Here is a 21,012-nt window from a genome sequence, read left to right as displayed (position 1 = left end):
TCATCGCAGCCTGTGTTGAAATGGCTCTCTCATCATACTATTCTATTCTTAACTTGAATCACCTACACAATATTGGAAAGAGAGAAAATTTTCACCCCAGTTCAGTTCAGTTCACTCGCTCAGTCGTGTCCGACTCTTTTCGACCCCATGAACCACAGCACGCCAGGCCTCCCTGTCCATCACCAACTCCTGGAGTCTACCCAAACCCATGTCCATTGAATCGGTGATGCCATCTAACCATCTCATTCTCCACAAATATTAATAATAAAACATACCATTAAATATTTTTAATCAACTTGCAAATTTCAATTTGAAAAGCTATTCAAATCTATCAATTTTAGTACAAAATATAGTTATTTCCACTTAGAGAAACTTTACATTCATATACACAAAATATGCTTCATCTGTATTAGATAAGAAACTGTGCAAAAGGATTTATCATAGTATCCTTTAAAATATGAAAGTTACAATCATTTAATAATGATCTGCCTGATATTTTTGGAGAAGGCGATGGCACCCCACTCCAGTACTCTCGCCTGGAAAATCCCATGGACGGAGGACCTTGGTAGCCTGCAGTCCATGGGGTCGCAAAGAGTCGGACACGACTGAGTGACTTCACTTTCACTTTTCACTTTCATGCACTGGAGAAGGAAATTGCAACTCACTCCAGTGTTCTTGCAGCCTGATATTTTTATTTTTTAATACTCTTCTTTTTTTTAATTTTATTTTATTTTTAAACTTTACATAATTGTATTAGTTTCGCCAAATATCAAAATGAATCCGCCACAGGTATACATGTGTTCCCCATCCTGAACCCTCCTCCCTCCTCCCTCCCCATACCATCCCTCTGGGTTGTCCCAATGCACTAGCCCCAAGCATCCAGTATCGTGCATCGAACCTGGACTGGCATCTCGTTTCATACATGATATTTTACATGTTTCAATGCCATTCTCCCAAATCTTCCCACCCTCTCCCTCTCCCACAGAGTCCATAAGACTGTTCTATACATCAGTGTCTCTTTTGCTGTCTCGTACACAGGGTTATTGTTACCATCTTTCTAAATTCCATATATATGCATTATAGAAAAAGAATGCCATTTCCAAACACGCCAATTAGCGAATATGTACAGGAGCAAAGAAAAAAGATGATCATATTAGGAAGGATGTGGAGTCTAGTCTGAGGGGTGGCATTTCTCAGGTCTTTGCAGCTGACCCTGGAAATTCACATATGGAAAGCAAAGCCCTAATTTCTATCTTCCTTCCCCATTCCAATCTCCCCACTGCCACCACTGACTGGGGTATGTATTTTTAGAGGGTGGATGGGGGAAGGATGGCAGGAAACAGACACTGCAAGTCAGTGGAATGTCCTTCCCTCCTTCTGTAGGAGATAACAGAATGGACTTGACAAGCAAAAGAGCTAGGTTCAAAACCAAGTTCTAAAGTGGAGTGGCCTTGGGCAAGCAAGCTGCCCTCTTGGGATTTGGAGGGCAAATCCACGGATTAGACTCCACATCCTTCCTAATGATTATCTCTTTTCCTTGTTCCTGTACGTATTCGCTAATTGGCGTGTTTGGAAATGGCATTCTTGTTCTATGTAAAATGACTTTTTTTTAAAGAAGAGTATTAAAAAATAAAAATATCAGGCAAATCATTATTAAATGATTGTAACTTTCATATTTTAAAGGATACTGTGATAAATCCTTTTGCACAGTTTCTTATCTAATACAGATGAATAAAATACAGATGTGTAAAATACAGAAAATAAAGCCTGCTATTTCATAGGTTCTTATAAAGCTTAAAGGCAATAATGCACAAAGAATGGTTTAAGGGCTTTCAATAACTGTTTAAACACTCGTTTTAAGGGATTAAGAGGTACTACTATGAGTAAACTACTATGAATAAAATAGACATTGTACTGCAACAAGCATTGGGGTACATGCATCTGTTTCAATTATGGTTTTCTCAGGGTATATGCCCAGTGGTGGGATTGTTGGGTCATATGGCAGTTCTATTCCTAGTTTTTAAAGGAATCTCCATATTGTTCTCCATGGTGCCTGTATCAATTTACATTCCCACCAACAGTGCCAGATGGGGACAGAGATGGGAAAGGGGACATATGTATACCTGTGACTGACTCATGTTGATGTATGGCAGAAACCAACACAATATTGTAAAGCAATTATCCTCCAATTAAAAAAAATCAAAAATAAATAAATAAGCTACAAGGATATTATGTACAGCATGGGGAATATAGCCAATATTCAATAATTATAAATAGAGCATAGCCTTCAAAAATTGTGAATCACTATATTATATACCTGAAACTTATGTAACACTATACATCAACTATACCTTAAAAAAGTCTTTTAAATGAAGTCCTCTGCAAAGTAAAAGTAAAAATGCTGGTTATAACAGGCTATAACTGCTTCTAGAAAGGTGCCCATTTGTGGGCAGCCTTTCAAGCAGCTCTATTTTGAAATCAACCCTCTGTTCTACATCATTGAGGCTGACCCTGCCACACACTCACTGCCTCCACAACAAAGTTTTTAAACTGCGATCCTGAATTTTATTTTTTCCTTAATATATATATTTTATTGAAGTACAGTTGACTTACAGTGTTTCAGGTGCACAGCAAGGTAACTCAGTTATACATATACATTGTTTATATTATTTTTCAGATTACTTTCCACTATAGGTTATTACAAAATATTGACTATAGTTTCCCGTGCTATACAGTTAACCTTTGTTGCTTGTGTTGAATATCTATTTTTTCCTGAATTTTAGATATAAGAAAGAGGAGGATTATATCTCAACGATTTAGGAACAGCTTCTATTTAGGCTTTCCCAATGGATTTTGGAGGCAAGCATGGCAACCCATTCCAGTATTCTTGCCAGGAAAATACTATGGACAGAGGAGTCTGGCAGGCTATAGTCCATGGGGTCTCAAAGAGTCAGACATGACTGAAGCAACTGAGCATGCACACACTGGATTTTAGTGTCTTGATCCATAATTAATATTCCTACTGGACTTATTTTGTTACTTCTTCTCCTTTAATATTAAACAATGGTGATGTTTACATTAACCAGTTTGTCCAAGATGAAAAATAAGGAGAATCAAATTTAAAAGTTGGTAGACTCTTTGTTAAAAAGAAAATAGTCTTCCTTAACTATTTGTCAATTATTTTGTAGCCATGAATTTATCATTAGTAACTGTGGCAGAAGGAGTGGTACCCATTAAGTATTCCACGTGCTTTTCCACATTTCTCAGGCTCCCTTATAGTTAGACAGCAGCCACACAACTAAGTCTGCCCAAGGGACAATGAGTGCAAGGGCTGTGTATGATGTAGGAGCAGGGCAAGTTCTCCATTCCCTCTATTCCCCTTACAGAACCTTCAGGGTCCGGTAATGAGGCAGCTGCTCCATCTGATGGAGGGCACCTGAAACTGAGCCAGTGACAGACAAGAGCTACCATCAGACTTTGCATGAATGGGAAAGAAATCTCTATTCTGTCAAGACACTAAGGTTTGGCATTTATTCATTACTGGCCAGTAATGCACCCGTCCCCTGGCCCCCACCACCCCATCTCCTTGGCCTTATCTCATGTCCACTCCCTGCCTGGAAGTATTCCCAGTCCCCCGAGATATGCTAGCTTTTTCATGCTTCCCAGCTTCTTGCACACATCCTTTCCTCTCTCCCTTGTCCTCTTCTCCAGCTAGAATTTCATTACCAAGATGCAGCTGACATTTCTATTCCCAGAACCTAGCATAGACAAGACATATTGTAAAAAAAAATTGTCTGAGGAATAAACGTACACTGCAGAAAAAGTGTGAATATAGAGTATCTCACCCAAACCTTTATACATACCAGGAGCTAAGTAACCATTTGTTCAATTAATTCTTAAACTCTTAATACTTGGCTCAGTTATTGGTTGAACAAGAAGGAATTCTCTTTGGCTGTTCCACTAACATTCTCAATAACCACAAAGGAGGAAAACTAACTCTGCAATTCATGTGTTTACCACAACCCGTCCCTGAGTCTCCAATGGAGTCCAGGTTTTAAAGACCAAGTAATGCACCATCACTGCAGATGGTGGCTGCAGCCATGAAATTAAGAGACACTTGCTCCTTGGAAGAAAAGCTATGATCAACCTAGACAGCATACTAAAAAACAGAGACATCACTTTGCCAACAAAGGTCTGTCTAGTCAGAGCTATCGTTTTTCCAGTAGTCATGCACAGATGTGAGAGTTGGACTATAAAGCTGAGCACCAAAGAATTAATGCTTTTGAACTGTGGTGTTGGAGAAAACTCTTGAGAGTCCCCTGGACTGCAAGATCAAACCAGTCCGTCCTAAAGGAAATCAGTCCTGAATATTCATTGGAAGGACCGATGTTGAAGCTGAAACTCCAATACTTTGGCCACCTGATGCGAAGATATGACTCATTTGAAAAGACCCTGATGCTGGGAAAGACTAAAGGCGGGCGGAGAAGGGGACAACAGAAGATGAGATGGTTGGATGACATCACCGACTCAATGAGTTTGAGCAAGCTCCGGGAGTTGGTGATGGACAGGGAAGCCTGACGTGCTGTGGTCCATGGGGTCGCAAAGAGTCAGACACAACTGAGCGACTGAACTGAAGGAGATAAAGGTCCTGAAGGGAAGAAAAGTGTTCTCTATAAATTTAATAACTAGTTGAACCCTCAAGAATGTAGAAGGGGAGGAGTGAAGGGGGGTCAGGGAATCTGTTTGAAGACACCATAGCAATGACAACCACCTTTTGAGAGGGTAACAGGTAGGGAGGGTAGAGGTGCCCCCAGGCGGCAGGAGGAAGTAAACTGCAAGTGGCAGACTTTTGTTTCCTTCTGTGTTGAGGAAACAGGTTCTGCCTAAGACCAACCTTTTTTATCTTTTCTCAAACCTTGGGCTGATAATGGCTCAGCAAACCAGTACTCATACTAATTGTTTTATGGCTGGGGATGACACACCTTGGCCATCCTATCTCAAAAATGCTTATTGTGGGAGAGGGGCCTGATGAAACTCCCTCAGCCTTGAGGTGTTTCTTTATCTGATTAGAAGCTAGCTAACAGACATAAAATGCCTTGGCACTCTTTCTGTTCCCTTCTGATGTCTATGTTAGAAGCTTTCCCTATCTCTGCTATACTTCATTAAAACTGCTACACAAAAGGCTCCAAGTAATCAAGTCTCGTCTCTGACCCTGGATCAAAATCCTCTCTTCCAGAGGTCACGAATCCTGGCGTAACACACAGCTCGCAGTAGCAACCTTTCACTTTTGTATTTAGAATCAGGCATGTTTTGGCATAAAAACAGGCTCTATTTCAATCACAGAGATTATTCTAAAACAAACAGAGGACACTTCTTTAAGAGCTCGTTTTTATGTGCTGATATTTAATATGTTGTTTACACTTGTTAGTACAGAATTCTATAGCACAAGGGAAGGGTAATGCAAGAGAAGCATTACCTCCCTATATAATACTTTTAGTTTCTCCCCACTGCCCTCAGGATAAAGTCCGAACTCCATAACACACCACCAAGGCACCCGTCCCCTGGCCCCCACCACCCCATCTCCTTGGCCTTATCTCATGTCCACTCCCTGCCTGGAAGTATTCCCAGTCCCCCGAGATATGCTAGCTTTTTCATGCTTCCCAGCTTCTTGCACACATCCTTTCCTCTCTCCCTTGTCCTCTTCTCCAGCTAGAATTTCATTACCAAGATGCAGCTGACATTTCTATTCCCAGAACCTAGCATAGACAAGACATATTGTAAAAAAAAAATTGTCTGAGGAATAAACGTACACTGCAGAAAAAGTGTGAATATAGAGTATCTCACCCAAACCTTTATACATACCAGGAGCTAAGTAACCATTTGTTCAATTAATTCTTAAACTCTTAATACTTGGCTCAGTTATTGGTTGAACAAGAAGGAATTCTCTTTGGCTGTTCCACTAACATTCTCAATAACCACAAAGGAGGAAAACTAACTCTGCAATTCATGTGTTTACCACAACCCGTCCCTGAGTCTCCAATGGAGTCCAGGTTTTAAAGACCAAGTAATGCAATAATTCAGCATCTCTTTAATAACGAAAAGAAAATGAGGTGGTGCTGTTTGCTGTTGTTTTTAGGATTTGCTTCTCTGGGAGGGGAGTGGGTTGGAAAATATTTCTTCCTGAAGTTAGGATAAATATAACTTAAAAAAATAAAATCAAGCAAGAAACAGTTTTGCCAAAGGCCCAGAAGATTGGTAGATGTTGTAAGGTTAAAAACAAGCCAAAAGATAAAAAACAAAGGCTTCAGGGCAGAAAATTATATTTTAAAAGAACTTACTGTTTCTGACAACGTAGGAATCAAGGAAACAGACTGTGTATGAGACGGTGGTGATGGCCGGATAAAGGCAGAGGGGATAGGAATGGATAAAGAAGGAAATTATATTAGAGAAATTAAGAAGAAAAACTAAATAGCATCTAATTGTTAATCCAAATGATGGCTAGTTTGGAAAACAATCAAAATTCTGCATTGTGTTTTAGAATTAATCTGTTCAAGTTATTTATCTATTTCACTTGAAAATAACTTTTCCCAAAGGAATAACTTTAACCATGTTCCTAATTCTAGAGGAATATACACGGTCTTTTCTTTTGCTTGAGTTTATCAGAAATCAACTAATGTGGTCACAGTCAGAAAAGTCAACCTTCCATAGCACACATAATTTGAAGCTTTTAAGGAAAAAACATAGTTCTCTACAACCAATATTTTAATAAATATAATTTGCTACAATGAGTACTCTTCATCTTAAGGATTCAAGGCCAAAGTCTTTGGAACTAATAAAATAACATTGCAGTATCACAGGAAAACCCTTAGCAATTGACTGAAACTCAAACTGTAGATGACAAGATGTTGAATAAGTCTCAATGTAACCTAAATGTTGGTAGGTGCTGTAAAGAGATTTTCTCATCATCTTTCTTTAAGCGCCACACCCCCACCACCCACCACACACACACACTGTTCAGAACGCTTGCACCCTCTCACTTGTGCTCCTGATCGTTAATCCTGGCTTCTGGTTTCAATTTTAAGAAAAGTTGAATTAAAGATGTTTGGGGATCATTTCTGGGCTTCCCTGCTGGCTCAGGGGTAAAGAATCTGTCAGCAATGCAGGAGATGCAGGAGATTCCCGTTTGGTCCCTGCGTCAGGAAGATCCCCTGGAGGAGGGCATGGCAATCCACTTCAATAGTCTTGCCTGGAGAACCCCATGGACAGAGGAGCCTAGTGGGCTATGGTCCATAGGGTCACAAAGAGTTGAACACGACTGAAGCATCTGAACACACAAGGCACACACAGGGATCATTTCTAATTTTACACTGAATATGAGGTTTGTCAGAAATGAGTCCAAGGAACTGGGTGTCTGGGAGAAAGGTGGTGGCATTCAGCCAGTCATGATTTATTGAGCAACTACTAGGGGCCAAACGGAGAAGGCAATGGCACCCCACTCCAGTACTCTTGCCTGGAAAATCCCATGGACCGAGGAGCCTGGAAGGCCGCAGTCCATGGGGTCGCTAAGAGTCAGACACAACTGAGCGACTTCCCTTTCACTTTTCACTTTCATGCATTGGAGAGGAAATGGCAAGCCACTCCAGTGTTCTTGCCTGGAGAATCCCAGGGACTCGGGAGCCTGATGAGCTTCTGTCTATGGGGTCACACAGAGTTGGACACAACTGAAGTGACTTAGCAGGGGCCAAAAGTGGAATGAAACAGAAATCTCTGCCGTCTGAAGCTTACCTTTTAGGGTGTGTTGGGGGAGGGGAGGGAAGGAAGACTAATCAACAAAATAAAAGAGTAAATCAGTAAAAATTAGAAGGGGTAGATATTATGGAAGAAATAAAGCAGAGAAGGGGCACAGTGGTTCCAGGGGTGAGGGTGGCTGCTCAGTCCAATACAGTCGCCACTGGTCATATGTAACTAGTTGAATTCAAACTAGATTTCAATGAAGTTAAAACTTCAGTTCCTCAGTTTGCACTCATTGAATTTCAAATGCTTATTGGCCACCATGTTGGACAGTGATGATATAAAGATATATATAGAATGCATCCATCATCATGGAAAGTTCTTTCAGACAGTTCTACTCTACAAAGAGCAAGGAGTCTAGTATTGCTGGAGTGGTTGAGCAAGGGACAGGGTAAGAGATAACATCACAGAGTTTAAAGGAGCACAGTTGTACAGGAGTTTGATGGCCATTGCAGGAACTTTTTTTCTGAAATATGAAGTTTGGAGAGTTTTGCCATAGGAGTAACTTAATCTGACTTGGTATTTAGAAGAATTACTTTGGGTTATTTTTTTTTAAGTCACCCAAATAAAAGATGACCAAAGGTGTACAAGTGTGGCAGCAGAGGCAGGGACGGTGTGGAACATGCTCAGGTTCTGCACAAGCTTAGAAGCTAGTACCAACAGATTCTGCTGGTGAGAAAGTAGTGGAGTATGTCATGATAAAGACTGTAACTAAAGGAAAGAAGTCAGTGTTTGTGGCATGGGAGAAGCTATGGTCAGTCACACACTGATTTGACTTTGCAATGACAAAAGCACAACTGAAAATGTCCAATGGACATTTGGAGAAGTGAGAGCTCAGATGAGAAAAGGACCTGAGTATAGATATGATATTCATCAGCATAGGGGTAAGAGATGAAACAGGAATGGAGGTGGAAGAGAAGGTTTCTAAAGTCTGCCCTTGAAGAACAACTATAAGAGAGGTGTGGGTAAGACAAGGAGACAAATAGAGTCTTAGAAAAATGCAGGTGTCGACAGCCAAATGCAAGAGAGATGCCAGAAAGTTGAAGAGAAATGATGATGCCCAAGGAATGGCCACAAAATGTGGAAAGGCACTGATCTCTAAGAGTGCAGTCTCTACTAATTATATGTGTGTATTGGAGATGGGGAGAGCCACAATCTAAATATAAATGGTTTCGGTGAGAACAGAAGAATGGGGTGCACCACTGTTAGTGAGAAGAGAAAGTACAATAAACTGTGGCATTTCTCAGAACTTACAGGTCGTTTCTAAAACAATCATTTGATTTGGTCCAGCCACTACCAGTGTCATTTGTGTTCAACATTGTCTAGTGACAAACTGAATACACTTTTTAATGGTTCAAGTTAATTTAGGCCACAGGGCAAGAAAAATTGTATAAGAAGTAGCTTTAAGAAGGGAAAATGCATGTATTAGGATTTGTTATTCTCATCCTTCTGAGATTAAGTAACAAGTAGCCACTTTTAAAGGTAGGTGGTGGGGGGAACCCAAGGCTTTGTGCTAATGGTGAATTTCAATTTTCCTGCAATTCTGATGGAGAAGGAATAATCAATATTGGTACTTTAAATGTGGGCAAATGGGGTAAACACTAGAAAAGAAGGCTAAGGAGAAAGCCATAGTTCTTTGAGCTCCCCTCCTCCCAGGAGCCTGGTTACAAGGTGGATAGGAAAGTCCAGGGACTCATGATGGCAGGCAGTTGCATTTTCCTGGTAGGATTTCAGAAACAAGCTAATCTAGACTCAAAAAATTGAGATCCAAAAAGCACCTTCACCCATGATCAATTCCAGTCTCCCAGTTAGCTGAGGAGGTACTGAGACCTAGAGGTTAAATAATTTGCCCCAAATGATTCAGTTTTTGTTGTTGTTGGTTGTTGTTGTTTAGTCACTAAGCCACCAGGCTTCTCTGTCCATGGGATTTTCCGGGCAAGAAAGAATACTGGTGTGGGTTGCCATTTCCTTCTCCAGGGGATCTTGCAGACCCAGGGAATGAACCAGCATCTCCTACACTGGCAGGTGGATTCTTTACCGCTGAGCCACCAGGGAAGCCCCAATGATTCAGCCAGCCAGTTCTCTGCAAAGTCAGACCTAAAAGCTGGCGGGGTGGAGCTGATTCTGGGTCCCCAGCTCTTTTTCCTGCATTGTTCTACTTGCTATGTGAGAATAGGACTCTCCTTTTTTTTGTTATTGTTCAGTCGCTAAGTCATGTCTGACTCTTTGAGACCCGATGGATTGTAGCCCTCCAGGCTCCTCTGTCCATGGGGATTCTCCAGACAAGAATACTAGAGTGGGTTGCCATGCCCTTCTCCAGGGGATCTTCCTGATCCAGGAATCAAACCGGAGTCTCTTGCATTGCAGATGGATTTTTTTTACCAGCTGAGCTACAGCATAGAACTCTTCTTTTTAAGACAGACCAACCGAAGCAAATTCTGCATTGGAGTTCTACTATCTGGACTCGGAGATGAACGGGAGCTGGAGTAGGGTGGGGGATGGAAGGAATTAATGAGATTTGAAGAACCCTATTGGGTTTGACGACAGAATATTGGCTTACAAATGCCTTGACAACAGGCTTTCTGAAATCTGCCCTGGTGTTGAAACTGCCTTACTTGCCATGCTCATCAGCGCACAAGTGAAACTCGCAAGGTTGACTAGTGTCCGTTTCATTGACTTCTGGGTACTAACTCCTGGGTATATTTCTATAAAAATCTTATCTCCAGAGTGGGAGACTTGCGGAAAGGCAAGAAGAGGGATGTAATAAATAATAATAATTCGAGTCGGGGTATGGGGGTGGACTGCAGGCAGAGGAGACTGGAGGAAGAGTGACAAGCCAGACCGGACCTGGGTTGCTCGCAGGGCTTTCCCGTTGCTAGGACCGCCAGCGTCCTTGGCTACCGCTCGCTAAAATAGGAGCTCTCCTCTGCTACGACCAGTCCAGCGCTTCGCGGACCGCGCCACCTCGCGTCAGAAGGAGAAAAAGGAATCGCATTTCCCCGCTTCCCTCGGTGCGGGTCCCACAGAGGAATCAAAACTGCGGGACTTGGCAAAGCAGTCACCCGGAGGCCAGTCCTAAGAACCTCCCGCTGAGGGTTGTGCGAGGAACTAGAGAGAGGGCGAACCCCGGGGGTCTTCCCCTCTGACTCACGTTGTACTCCCTCAGCCAGGACTCTAGCTTGTCCTGCAACGATCGTAAAGCTTCGTTGGAGACCAGTCTCCTCAGGTTATCTGCCATCGCTCGCTCTTCCGCTCGGCCCGCTCTGGGAGATGGACTCGTGGACCGCGGGGTGGTGTGGCGGGAAAGGTGTTCTCTTCCTGAGGAGCTCAGAGCGCGGCTGGTGTTTCCATCCTCCCCGCTCGGGTCGGACGGGGCAGGGTTCGAGAAGCCGGGGGGAGGTGCCCTGGGCCACAGCCGCCGCGCCTCATTCGCTGCCCCGTGCGCGGTCTCCCGGCTCCCGCGCGGCCGCCGGGAGCCAGGACAATAAAATACCCAGGCGATTATTAAACAAACCTTGACGTGAGCGCGCGGCAGCTGGGGACGCGCGCGGCCCGTTTCCTTGGCAACGCCTGCGCCGCCGCCCAGCCCTAGCCCAGCGCACTACCCGCCTGCAGCCCCGCCGCCCGCATCCCTCCTGCCTCCCCACCTCGACCCGCCCGCGGGTCCGGGGCACCGCCAGGACGCGCCATGCCGCTCTTCCTCATGCTACTGATGCTCAGCCTCATGCTGCTGCTGCTAGTGCTGCTGGTGGCCGAAAGCGAGAGCCCCCAAAGTCTGTGAGACTCTGGGTTGGGCCGGCGGCTGGAAGACGTTAAGACTTCAGATGGCAGCAGCCCGACCCTGATGGAGAGAGAGGCGCCCGCAGTGTGGCGATGCTGGGCAGCCGGAGGCCTCTTGTCTAGGAAAGCAAAGGTTCTTTCTTTCTAGACGTTTTTGGTTAGGCGGTGAAGAAAGCAGTTGTTTGGCTCCTTCCTATATTCTTTCACTTCTCAAGACTTTATTTCTTCCTTTGTAACATCTAGGATTTGGTGGGTGCCCAGCTAAATAGATTTTAGCTCCAGGATGTTCACAAATTAAAGTCAATCAGGTTTAAATAATATTTGGTTTGTTTTTAGAATCATTAAGCACTCTAAAGTTATTTAATTATGAATTCTCTACTTGAGACTTTGTGCAAGTTTAGAGCCGGTTTTGGCACTATTTCAAAAGGTGTATTAAGCCACAGTGGTAGTTTGGACTACTTAAGAAATGAAACCATTTCAACCATCATTAAGCACTTTAGTACCCGTATTTTCAATGTCGTCAAATAATGTGCAGATTGCAAATCATCCTAATCTATCTTTTTTAAAACGGAGCGGGTGGAAGCAGGACCTCAGCTAGCTAGTCGATTAGCTAGTTTAATTCAGTTTCTTCTTCTTTTTTTTTTTCAGGTATTTAAGAGTTATGAACATTGAACATGTCCACTGATGGTAAACTTAAGACTTTTTGCCCCCACCCGCTTTTTTCCTCTTAATTAGTGGTTTTACTGTCCTCTGATAAAAATGAAAGGCTCATTCTGGAGTCTGTGTTCTTACTATCTTCTGTAGACCACAAAATAAGGACTATAAAAGTTCTCACCACAAGAAAAAAAACTTGTAACTATGTCTGGTGATAGATATTAATTAGACTGATTGTAGTGATTATTTCACGTTATATACAAATATTGAATCACTATGTTGTACGTAATGTATTATTTTAATTATATGTCAACAAAAAGAAGAAAGAATATAAAGAGAACACACATTTTATCATAGTGCAATAACAATTGCTAAACTACAAAAAATAAATGTTCATTACTGACTTTCTTTAAAAAATATAAAGAATGAGGAAGGCAACGAAGAAGCTTATAGATTTCTTAACTTAATGCACATTTTTATAGATGATTGGAATCTTTGAACAGTCTGATTTACTTATTAATAAAAACCAAGTTGTAATATTTGCTTAGGTCAGACTCAGGGTTAAATCCTCCTCCTTACTGTTACACTTTAATTAACCTCTAGTCCTTGTTTATATCATCTTGCATGCCTGTGTGCTCAGTTGCTTCAGTCGTTTGGGACTCTTTTATGACTGTAGCCTGCCAGGCTCTTCTGTCCATGGGATTGTCCTGGCAAGAATACTGAATAGGTTACCATTTCCTCCTCCAGGGGATCTTCTCAACCTAGGGATCAAACAGCGTCTCCTGAGATGGATTCTGAGCCATCTAGGAAGCCCTTATATCATCTTACTATAGTTCCTACTTCACAGTGTTATTAAATAAGATCATTCATGTGAAGTGCAACACAGTGCCTGACATGTTATAGCAAATGTTATAAATTTGCTTCCTAAATGCTATGATTACTATTACTACACATGTACAATAGGTCACAGTACTAATATTAAACAGCGAAGGGTAGGTTGGAAACATATAAAGCAACAATAGGGCTGCTGATTGAGTAAATTATTCAATGGAATGTTTCACTATAGAAATCTCATTTTTGAACAGCTAGTATCTAGGAATTACTACTATATAATGTTAAATGAAAAAAAGCATGTCTCTAAATTATATATTGGAGAAGGCAATGACACCCCCACTCCAGTACTGTTGCCCAGAAAATCCCATGGATGGAGGAACCTGGTAGGCTGCAGTCCATGGGGTCGCTAAGAGTCGGACACGACTGAGCGACTTCCCTTTCACTTTCCACTTTCATGCATTGGAGAAGGAAATGGCAACCCACCCCAGTGTTCTTGCCTGGAGAATCCCATGGACGGAGAAGCCTGGTAGGCTGCAGTCCATGGGGTCGCATAGAGTCGGACACGACTGAAGTGACTTAGTAGTAGTAGTAGTAGTAAATTATATATATTGTCTTACATTATACAACATGAACCCAAGGCATGATTATGGATGATTTTAATTGGTTCCTTTATACTTTCCCAATTTTTCAAATTTCCACCATGAACACAAACTGCTTTTATGAAAACTTACTCAGAAACAGCTATCCAAAAACTTGATCACCTTCAAAAAAATGTTACTCAAAATATCAATATTTAAGCCAACTCAAAATAGAATATGCTTTGACCAAATGTTCATATTACTCATTTAATAGACGTATGGAGTCTTAGGATAGAATGAGCCTGAAATCACTTAGAATATGCTACCTGACCTTATCTCTACAATACTTGACCACCACAAGTAGATTCAAGACCCTTCAGGTTTCCCAGTCATTTCATACACCTCTTAGTTTCCATAGAGCTCTGGAGCATGGTTGTCCTTAGCAAGAACTTGATGCTTACTAATAACAAGCATAACTCTCAAGTACTCAAAACAAAGGAAATGTTTTACGTACTTATTCATTATTTATCCTCCTAAAATTTCCAAAAGAGGATCTCAGATCACTTACAGTAAAAGGTTTGTAGAAAACATCTTTGTTAGATTTAGAAAAAAATTAATGAAAAAAACACAAATGTGCCCCCAGTTTAAGTCTGTGTACTAATATTTAGCCTTATTTTACATTTATTTTGGGGCTATGTGGCAGTCAAGAAAAAAAGGAAACTGGGTGGTATGATTACCATTTGATTTTTAAAGTACACATACCAATTTTTTGAATGAAAGCACATTTTTTGGTACCAGTCCTTAAATATGTTTATTCCTTTCCAAAGAGTATAGAATAACAGATGAATGTGTCCTTAATAACCTCTCCTTTGTAAAGAAAATACAGAAACAATCTTCATGTGACTTTCTTGCAGTCACCTTTGATCAATGCCAATGGGGGTAACACTAGAACACATGCCATCAAAGAGAGGGCCAAGCAATTGACACCCCATTTCTTAGCTCTCTGGTGATGTTACTTGATACAAGCTTAGAACTTCCATACCTGTAGGAATAAGTAGATGCCCTCATAAGTGCCCTTAATGATGATCCCAACATGGAACAACAGACTGGTTCCAAATAGGAAAAGGAGTACGTCAAGGTTGTATATTGTCACCGTGCTTATTTAACTTATATGCAGAGTATATCATGAGAAACGCTGGACTGGAAGAAGCACAAGCTGGAATCAAGATTGCTGGGAGAAATATCAATAACCTTAGATATGCAGATGCCACCACCCATATGGCAGAAAGTGAAGAGGAACTAAAAAGCCTCTTGATGTAAGTGAAAGTGGAGAGTGAAAAAGTTGGCTTAAAGCTCAACATTCAGAAAACGAAGATCATGGCATCCGGTCCCATCACTTCATGGGAAATAGATGGGGAAACAATGTCAGACTTTATTTTTTGGGGCTCCAAAATCACTGCAGATGGTGACTGCAGCCATGAAATTAAAAGATGCTTGCTCCTTGGAAGGAAAGTTATGACCAACCTAGATAGCATATTCAAAAGCAGAGACATTACTTTTCAAACAAAGGTCCGTCTAGTCAAGGCTATGGTTTTTCCAGTGGTCATGTATGGATGTGAGAGTTGGACTGTGAAGAAGGCTGAGTGCCGAAGAATTGATGCTCTTGAACTGTGGTGCTGGAGAAGACTCTTTCGAGTCCCTTGGACTGCAAGGAGATCCAACCAGTCCATTCTGAAGGAGATCAGCCCTAGGATTTGTTTGGAAGGAATGATGCTAAAGCTGAAACTCCAGTACTTTAGCCACCTCATGTGAAGAGTTGACTCATTGGAAAAGACTCTGATGCTGGGAGGGATTGGGGGCAGGAGGAGAAGGGGACGACAGAAGATGAGATGGCTGGATGGCATCACTGACTCGATGGACGTGAGTCTGAGTGAACTCCAGGAGTTGGTGATGGACAGGGAGGCCTGGCGTGCTGTGATTCGTGGGGTTGCAAAGAGTCGGACACGACTGAGCGGCTGAACTGAACTGAACTGAACTGAACTTCCTTAGCACTTTTGATGGGTGCAGGATGGCAATCAATTTAAGAGAGAGTTAGACCCTGGAATGCAAACAGTAGACATTGCTGATTAAAGAAGAATCCACATGCTTCAAACTATAAGCATGCACTCAACAAGGTTGAGATTCTGTTTTTAAAGTCTATATGTATATGTGTATATATATATATATATATATATATATAGCTTCCTGGCATCTCAGAGGTTAAAGCATCTGCCTGCAATGCGGGAGACCCAGGTTCGATCCCTGAGTCTGGAAGATCCCCTGGAGAAGGAAATGGCAACCCACTCCAGTATTCTTGCCTGGAGAACCCCATGGACAGAGGAGCCTGGTAGGCTACAGTCCACGGGGTTGCAAAGAGTCAGACACGACTGAGCAACTTCACTTTCACTTTCTTTCACTTTTTTATATATATATATACATATGATAAAGGAAGTGTTTTATATATATATATATATATATATATGATAAAGGAAGGGTTAGAGTCCCTCCATATATATATATATATATATGGAAATAGATAAGTAAAGGTTCTATTTGAAGAATCTTTTGATGCTCTAATTTTGTTCCTATTTATTTCAGGATATTATCAAGCAGGCATTTATTTGGAAATAAAAGAAAAATCAAATCTTTCTTTCTGGTACACTATCAGATTATCTTAGAGAAGTTCAAAGGACAATAAATTTGAAACATGGATACTCTTGTTTTATCTCACACTCTTCCAGTTAGTGGTTTCTCATGACTTTACATAAGTCTTTAATCATTCTGAGCCTCACTTTTCTTCCATCTACATAATGAAAAACATGGACTTGATGAGCTCTAAGATCTCTTGCAGTTCTGACATTCTTTAATGTTGTTTCCCACCCCCCCCCTTTTTTTGTAACATATTGGTTATGGTTGAGATTGAGCAAATGTCGCTTGTTGTCTCAATTTCTGGTTCACAGTTCAGTTGAGGTCAGGCCTTGATTCTGAGAGCGTTAGCCAATATTAAAAGTTGAACCTCTTTTTGGCATACAATTTATTTTGCAGGCTTGCTGAAATAACTAATAGAGCTAATCTCCAAGAAATAAACACGGGGTTCCTCCAAAGTTACACTTTTAATAAATTTAAACTCAGCTCAAACTGACAAAATCTTCCTAACTCCCCCACCCCCACAAAGCTCATCACTCTCTTCTTTATGCTTTGTCTCTCTAACTTTAGAAATGTTGATACTGTTATCCTACTATATTAAACTTATTTGTCTGCATCCTATATAAGCTTGTGAGTTTCTTAAAGAAAAGGGCAAAGGTCTATTTAGTTTAATATCCTCAGCACAGCAAGTGGCACATTCTAAGCCCTCTATAAATGTTTGTTAAACTATTAACAAAAAGAGAAAGAAGTAAAAGAAAGAAGAAAGGAAAACAAAGAAGGAAAGAAGGCAGGAAGGAGATGATAGGCTGCTTTATATCTGAGGTCATAACCCCATAGAGGTAGAAGAGCAAATTTAATAGCTATTGGTTGTTCTTAAAGCATCATAATTCTACCACCCAGCCAGGAGCCTTTTTTTCTAGAGAAGTGTAATGAGTCAAACATCTGGATGGAATAGGCTTTCTGAAAGTTCTTACTTTTGTCCACTTTGAATTTTACCTGTATCAGTTAGCTGGAGAGATTTTTAATTAGGGATTTTATGAAGCCAACAAAAGAGCAACCAAACTCCTCAGTATAGCAAGAGCTGTGTGTGTTTTCTGATGCTTGTATGTAAGAAGCTTGTATGCAAGGAGCTCCAAGGATATTCAGTGGGATCCTCATCATAATTTCCACTGGGGACAGTTGCAAACCCTCAGCATATGTGGCTAAAGGCATAATCTGTTCTGCTCTAGTCAGGCTTCTACCCAGTCCTCTTCTGTGTGTGTCATGCTATTCTTATCCTACAGCTGTCAGTGTTAGTCCTTTGGGTTGGGGCCTATATTACTATTTGAAGAAAATCTTTTAGCTTTTGCTGACCCAATTGTATGTGATTTCCTTTAAATTTAGTGGTGGTATTAAATTTTTACTGGTGGTATTGCCAAGGCACTTTGTCTCTATGTATGAGACAGGTTGGCAAAACCAAGGCAGAGCTGCTAGTCTTAGAAACTGGGGTATTACAGATTTCTAAGATACTTATCTGGGGAGGCCTTACAAATAGCTGTGAAAAGAAGAGACGTGAAAAGCAAAGGAGAAAAGGAAAGATATAAGCATCTGAATGCAGAGTTCCAAAGAATAGCAAGGAGAGATAAGAAAGCCTTCTTCAGCGATCAATGCAAAGAAATAGAGGAAAACAACAGAATAGGAAAGACTAGAGATCTTTTCAAGAAAATTAGAGATACCAAGGGAACATTTCATGCAAAGATGGGCTCGATAAAGGACAGAAATGGTATGGACCTAACAGAAGCAGAAGATATTAAGAAGAGGTAGCAAGAATACCCAGAAGAACTATACAAAAAAGATCTTCACGACCCAGATAATCACGATGGTGTGATCACTGACCTAGAGCCAGACATCCTGGAATGTAAAGTCAAGTGGGCCTTAGAAAGCATCACTACGAACAAAGCTAGTGGAGGTGATGGAATTCCAGTTGAGCCATTTCAAATCCTGAAAGATGATGCTGTGAAAGTGCTGCACTCAATATGCCAGCAAATTTGGAAAACTCAGCAGTGGCCACAGGACTGGAAAAGGTCAGTTTTCATTCCAATCCCAAAGAAAGGCAATGCCAAAGAATGCTCAAACTACCGCACAATGGCACTCATCTCACACGCTAGTAAAGTAATGCTCAAAATTCTCCAAGCCAGGCGTCAGCAATATGTGAACCGTGAACTTCCAGATGTTCAAGCTGGTTTTAGAAAAGGCAGAGGAACCAGAGATCAAATTCACAACATCCGCTGGATCATGGAAAAAGCAAGAGAGTTCCAGAAAGACATCTATTTCTGCTTTATTGACTCTGCCAAAGCCTTTGACTGTGTGGATCACAATAAATGTGGAAAATTCTTCAAGAGATGGGAATACCAGACCATCTGACCTGCCTCTTGAGAAACGTGTATGCAGGTCAGAAAGCAACAATTAGAACTGGACATGGAACAACAGACTGGTTCCAAATAGGAAAAGGAGTACGTCAGTCAAGGCTGTATATTGTTACCCTGCTTATTTAACTTATATGCAGAGTATATCATGAGAAACACTGGGCTGGAAGAAGCACAAGCTGGAATCAAGATTGCCAGGAGAAATATCAATAACCTCAGATATGCAGATGATACCACCCTTATGGCAGAAAGTGAAGAGGAACTAAAAAGCCTCTTGATGAAAGTGAAAGAGGAGAGTGAAAAAGTTGGCTTAAAGCTCAACATTCAGAAAACGAAGATCATGGCATCTGGCCCCATCACTTCATGGGAATTAGATGGGGAAACAATGGAAACAGTGTCAGACTTTATTTTGGGGGGCTCCAAAATCACTACAGATGGTGACTGCAGCCATGAAATTAAAAGATGCTTGCTCCTTGGAAGGAAAGTTATGACCAACCTAGATAGCATATTAAAAAGCAGAGACATTACTTTTCAAACAAAGGTCCGTCTAGTCAAGGCTATGGTTTTTCCAGTGGTCATGTATGGATGTGAGAGTTGGACTGTGAAGAAAGCTGAGGGCCAAAGAATTGATGCTTTTGAACCGTGGTGTTGGAGAAGACTCTTGAGAGTCCCTTGGACTGCAAAGAGATCCAACCAGTCCATTCTAAAGGAGATCAGTCCTGGGTGTTCATTGGAAGGACTGATGCTAAAGCTGAAACTGCAATACTTTGGCCACCTCATTCGAAGAGTTGACTCACTGGAAAGACTCTGATGCTGGGAGGGATTGGGGGCAAGAGGAGAAGGGGATGACAGAGGATGAGATAGCTGGATGGCATTACGGACTCAATGGACAGGAGTTTGAGTGAACTCTGGGAGATGGTGATGGACAGGGAGGCCTGCTGCTTCTACTGCTGCTGCTAAGTCACTTCAGTCGTGTCCGACTCTGTGCGACCCCATAGATGGCAGCCCACCAGGCTCCCCCGTCCCTGGGATTCTCCAGGGAAGAACACTGGAGTGGGTTGCCATGTCCTTCTCCAATGCATGAAAGTGAAAAGTGAAAGTGAAGTTGCTCAGTCATGTCCGACTCCTAGCGACCTCATGGACTGCAACCTACCAGGCTCCTCCATCCATGGGATTTTCCAGGCAAGAGTACTGGAGTGGGCTGCCATTGCCTTCTTCAGACAGGGAGTCCTAGCGTGCATCAATTCATGGGGTCGCAAAGTTCAGACACGACTGAGTGACTGAACTGAAATGAACTGAACTGAACTGAAGATACTTATTAAGCTTCATTACTGTCTTAAGCATTGGAGATAGAAGGATGAGTAAGATACGGATCTTCCAGATATAGCTCCCCATTTTTTTGATGAACTTAGGACAGGTAAACAAAATAGAATACAATGCACTCTGAAATACATGTAGAAGACAAGGAGCAGAATTAAGGGACAGACTGCCCAGGCATGTAGGAAGGCTCAAAGAGAACATGACATTTGAATGGATTTTTGAATGATGAATAAGAGTGTGCTTGACAGAGAAAAAGAGAAGGACTTTTCAAGCAGAAGGAAAAGAAGCAAAACATAGGAAGTAAGGACTAGAGGACTAGAATTAGAGATAGGAATTAAGGATCAGTCAAAAGCCCAGTTATCTGAGTGGATTATTGGGACCACAGCCAGACTATTATCAGAGGCTTACTGCTGATTCCCCAAAGCATTGAGCTGTAAGCAGAAACCGTCTTTCTGCTTAAGATGAAGCTTGTCCTAGAGATCCAGGAAGGAGTCAGCCTAGAGATGCAAGTCAATTGGTTCCAGCATTTGGAAAGGATTTGCAGAACTTGATGACCAGCTAGGTACTGATCTTAGCCAAAACTAGAGGAGAGACGGGAAAGATTATAAAGGATTTACCAGGTGAGAGAGCTGAATCTTCTAACTACAATTTCTTGGCAATCCTCTGATGTAAAGTACGCAGAGAGAGAAACATCAGCTCCGGTCATCAAAAAGCAAAACTGATTTAGTTCCTAGAGAAAGAAAAATTTGGCCAGCAGGTCTCTCTGGTGTTCCTGTTGAGTTAGGCAGGCCTGGGGTCCCAAGATGCTTAGAAGAAGTTTCAGCTACTTGAGGAATAGTTAACGCACCTTGCTCACCACTGCCCTCTCTTTCTTTTTTTTTTTTTAAACTAAGAGGATTATTGGATTATATTGACTCGACAGGGAACAAGGAATGTGTACTCGAGCTACTTGTATATCTGAGTGC

General features: G+C 41.7%; 1 protein-coding gene and 1 long non-coding RNA gene across 6 annotated transcripts in view; one reads left to right on the top strand and one right to left on the bottom strand.

Moving 5' to 3' along the window:
* Positions 1-11,254, bottom strand: part of SPATA18 (spermatogenesis associated 18) — a 43,936-nt gene extending 32,682 nt beyond the window's left edge. For 2 of the 5 annotated variants that reach the window (XR_009494893.1, XM_024993574.2), the window contains exons 1-2: positions 10,943-11,254; positions 6,339-6,371 (exon numbers count right to left, since the gene is read on the bottom strand). Coding sequence is in view for 4 of the 5 variants with exons in the window: in XM_024993574.2 (XP_024849342.1) it covers positions 6,339-6,371; positions 10,943-11,029 (120 nt within the window). In the remaining variant the exon portion in view is untranslated. The remainder of the gene's footprint in view (positions 1-6,338; positions 6,372-10,942) is intronic. The other 3 variants (XM_024993573.2, XM_010806140.4, XM_010806139.4) reach the window with 3 other exon arrangements.
* Positions 11,255-11,334: 80 nt separating this feature from the next.
* LOC112447076 (uncharacterized) lies at positions 11,335-12,342 on the top strand. Its single transcript, XR_003035150.2, has 2 exons — positions 11,335-11,704; positions 12,220-12,342. It is a non-coding gene; the product is annotated as an uncharacterized lncRNA (long non-coding RNA).
* Positions 12,343-21,012: the final 8,670 nt, after the last annotated feature.

This window comes from Bos taurus, chromosome 6 (genome assembly GCF_002263795.3).
Source record: "Bos taurus isolate L1 Dominette 01449 registration number 42190680 breed Hereford chromosome 6, ARS-UCD2.0, whole genome shotgun sequence".
Taxonomy (NCBI): Eukaryota; Metazoa; Chordata; class Mammalia; order Artiodactyla; family Bovidae; genus Bos; species Bos taurus.
This window is presented reverse-complemented; position numbering and strand designations above follow the sequence as displayed.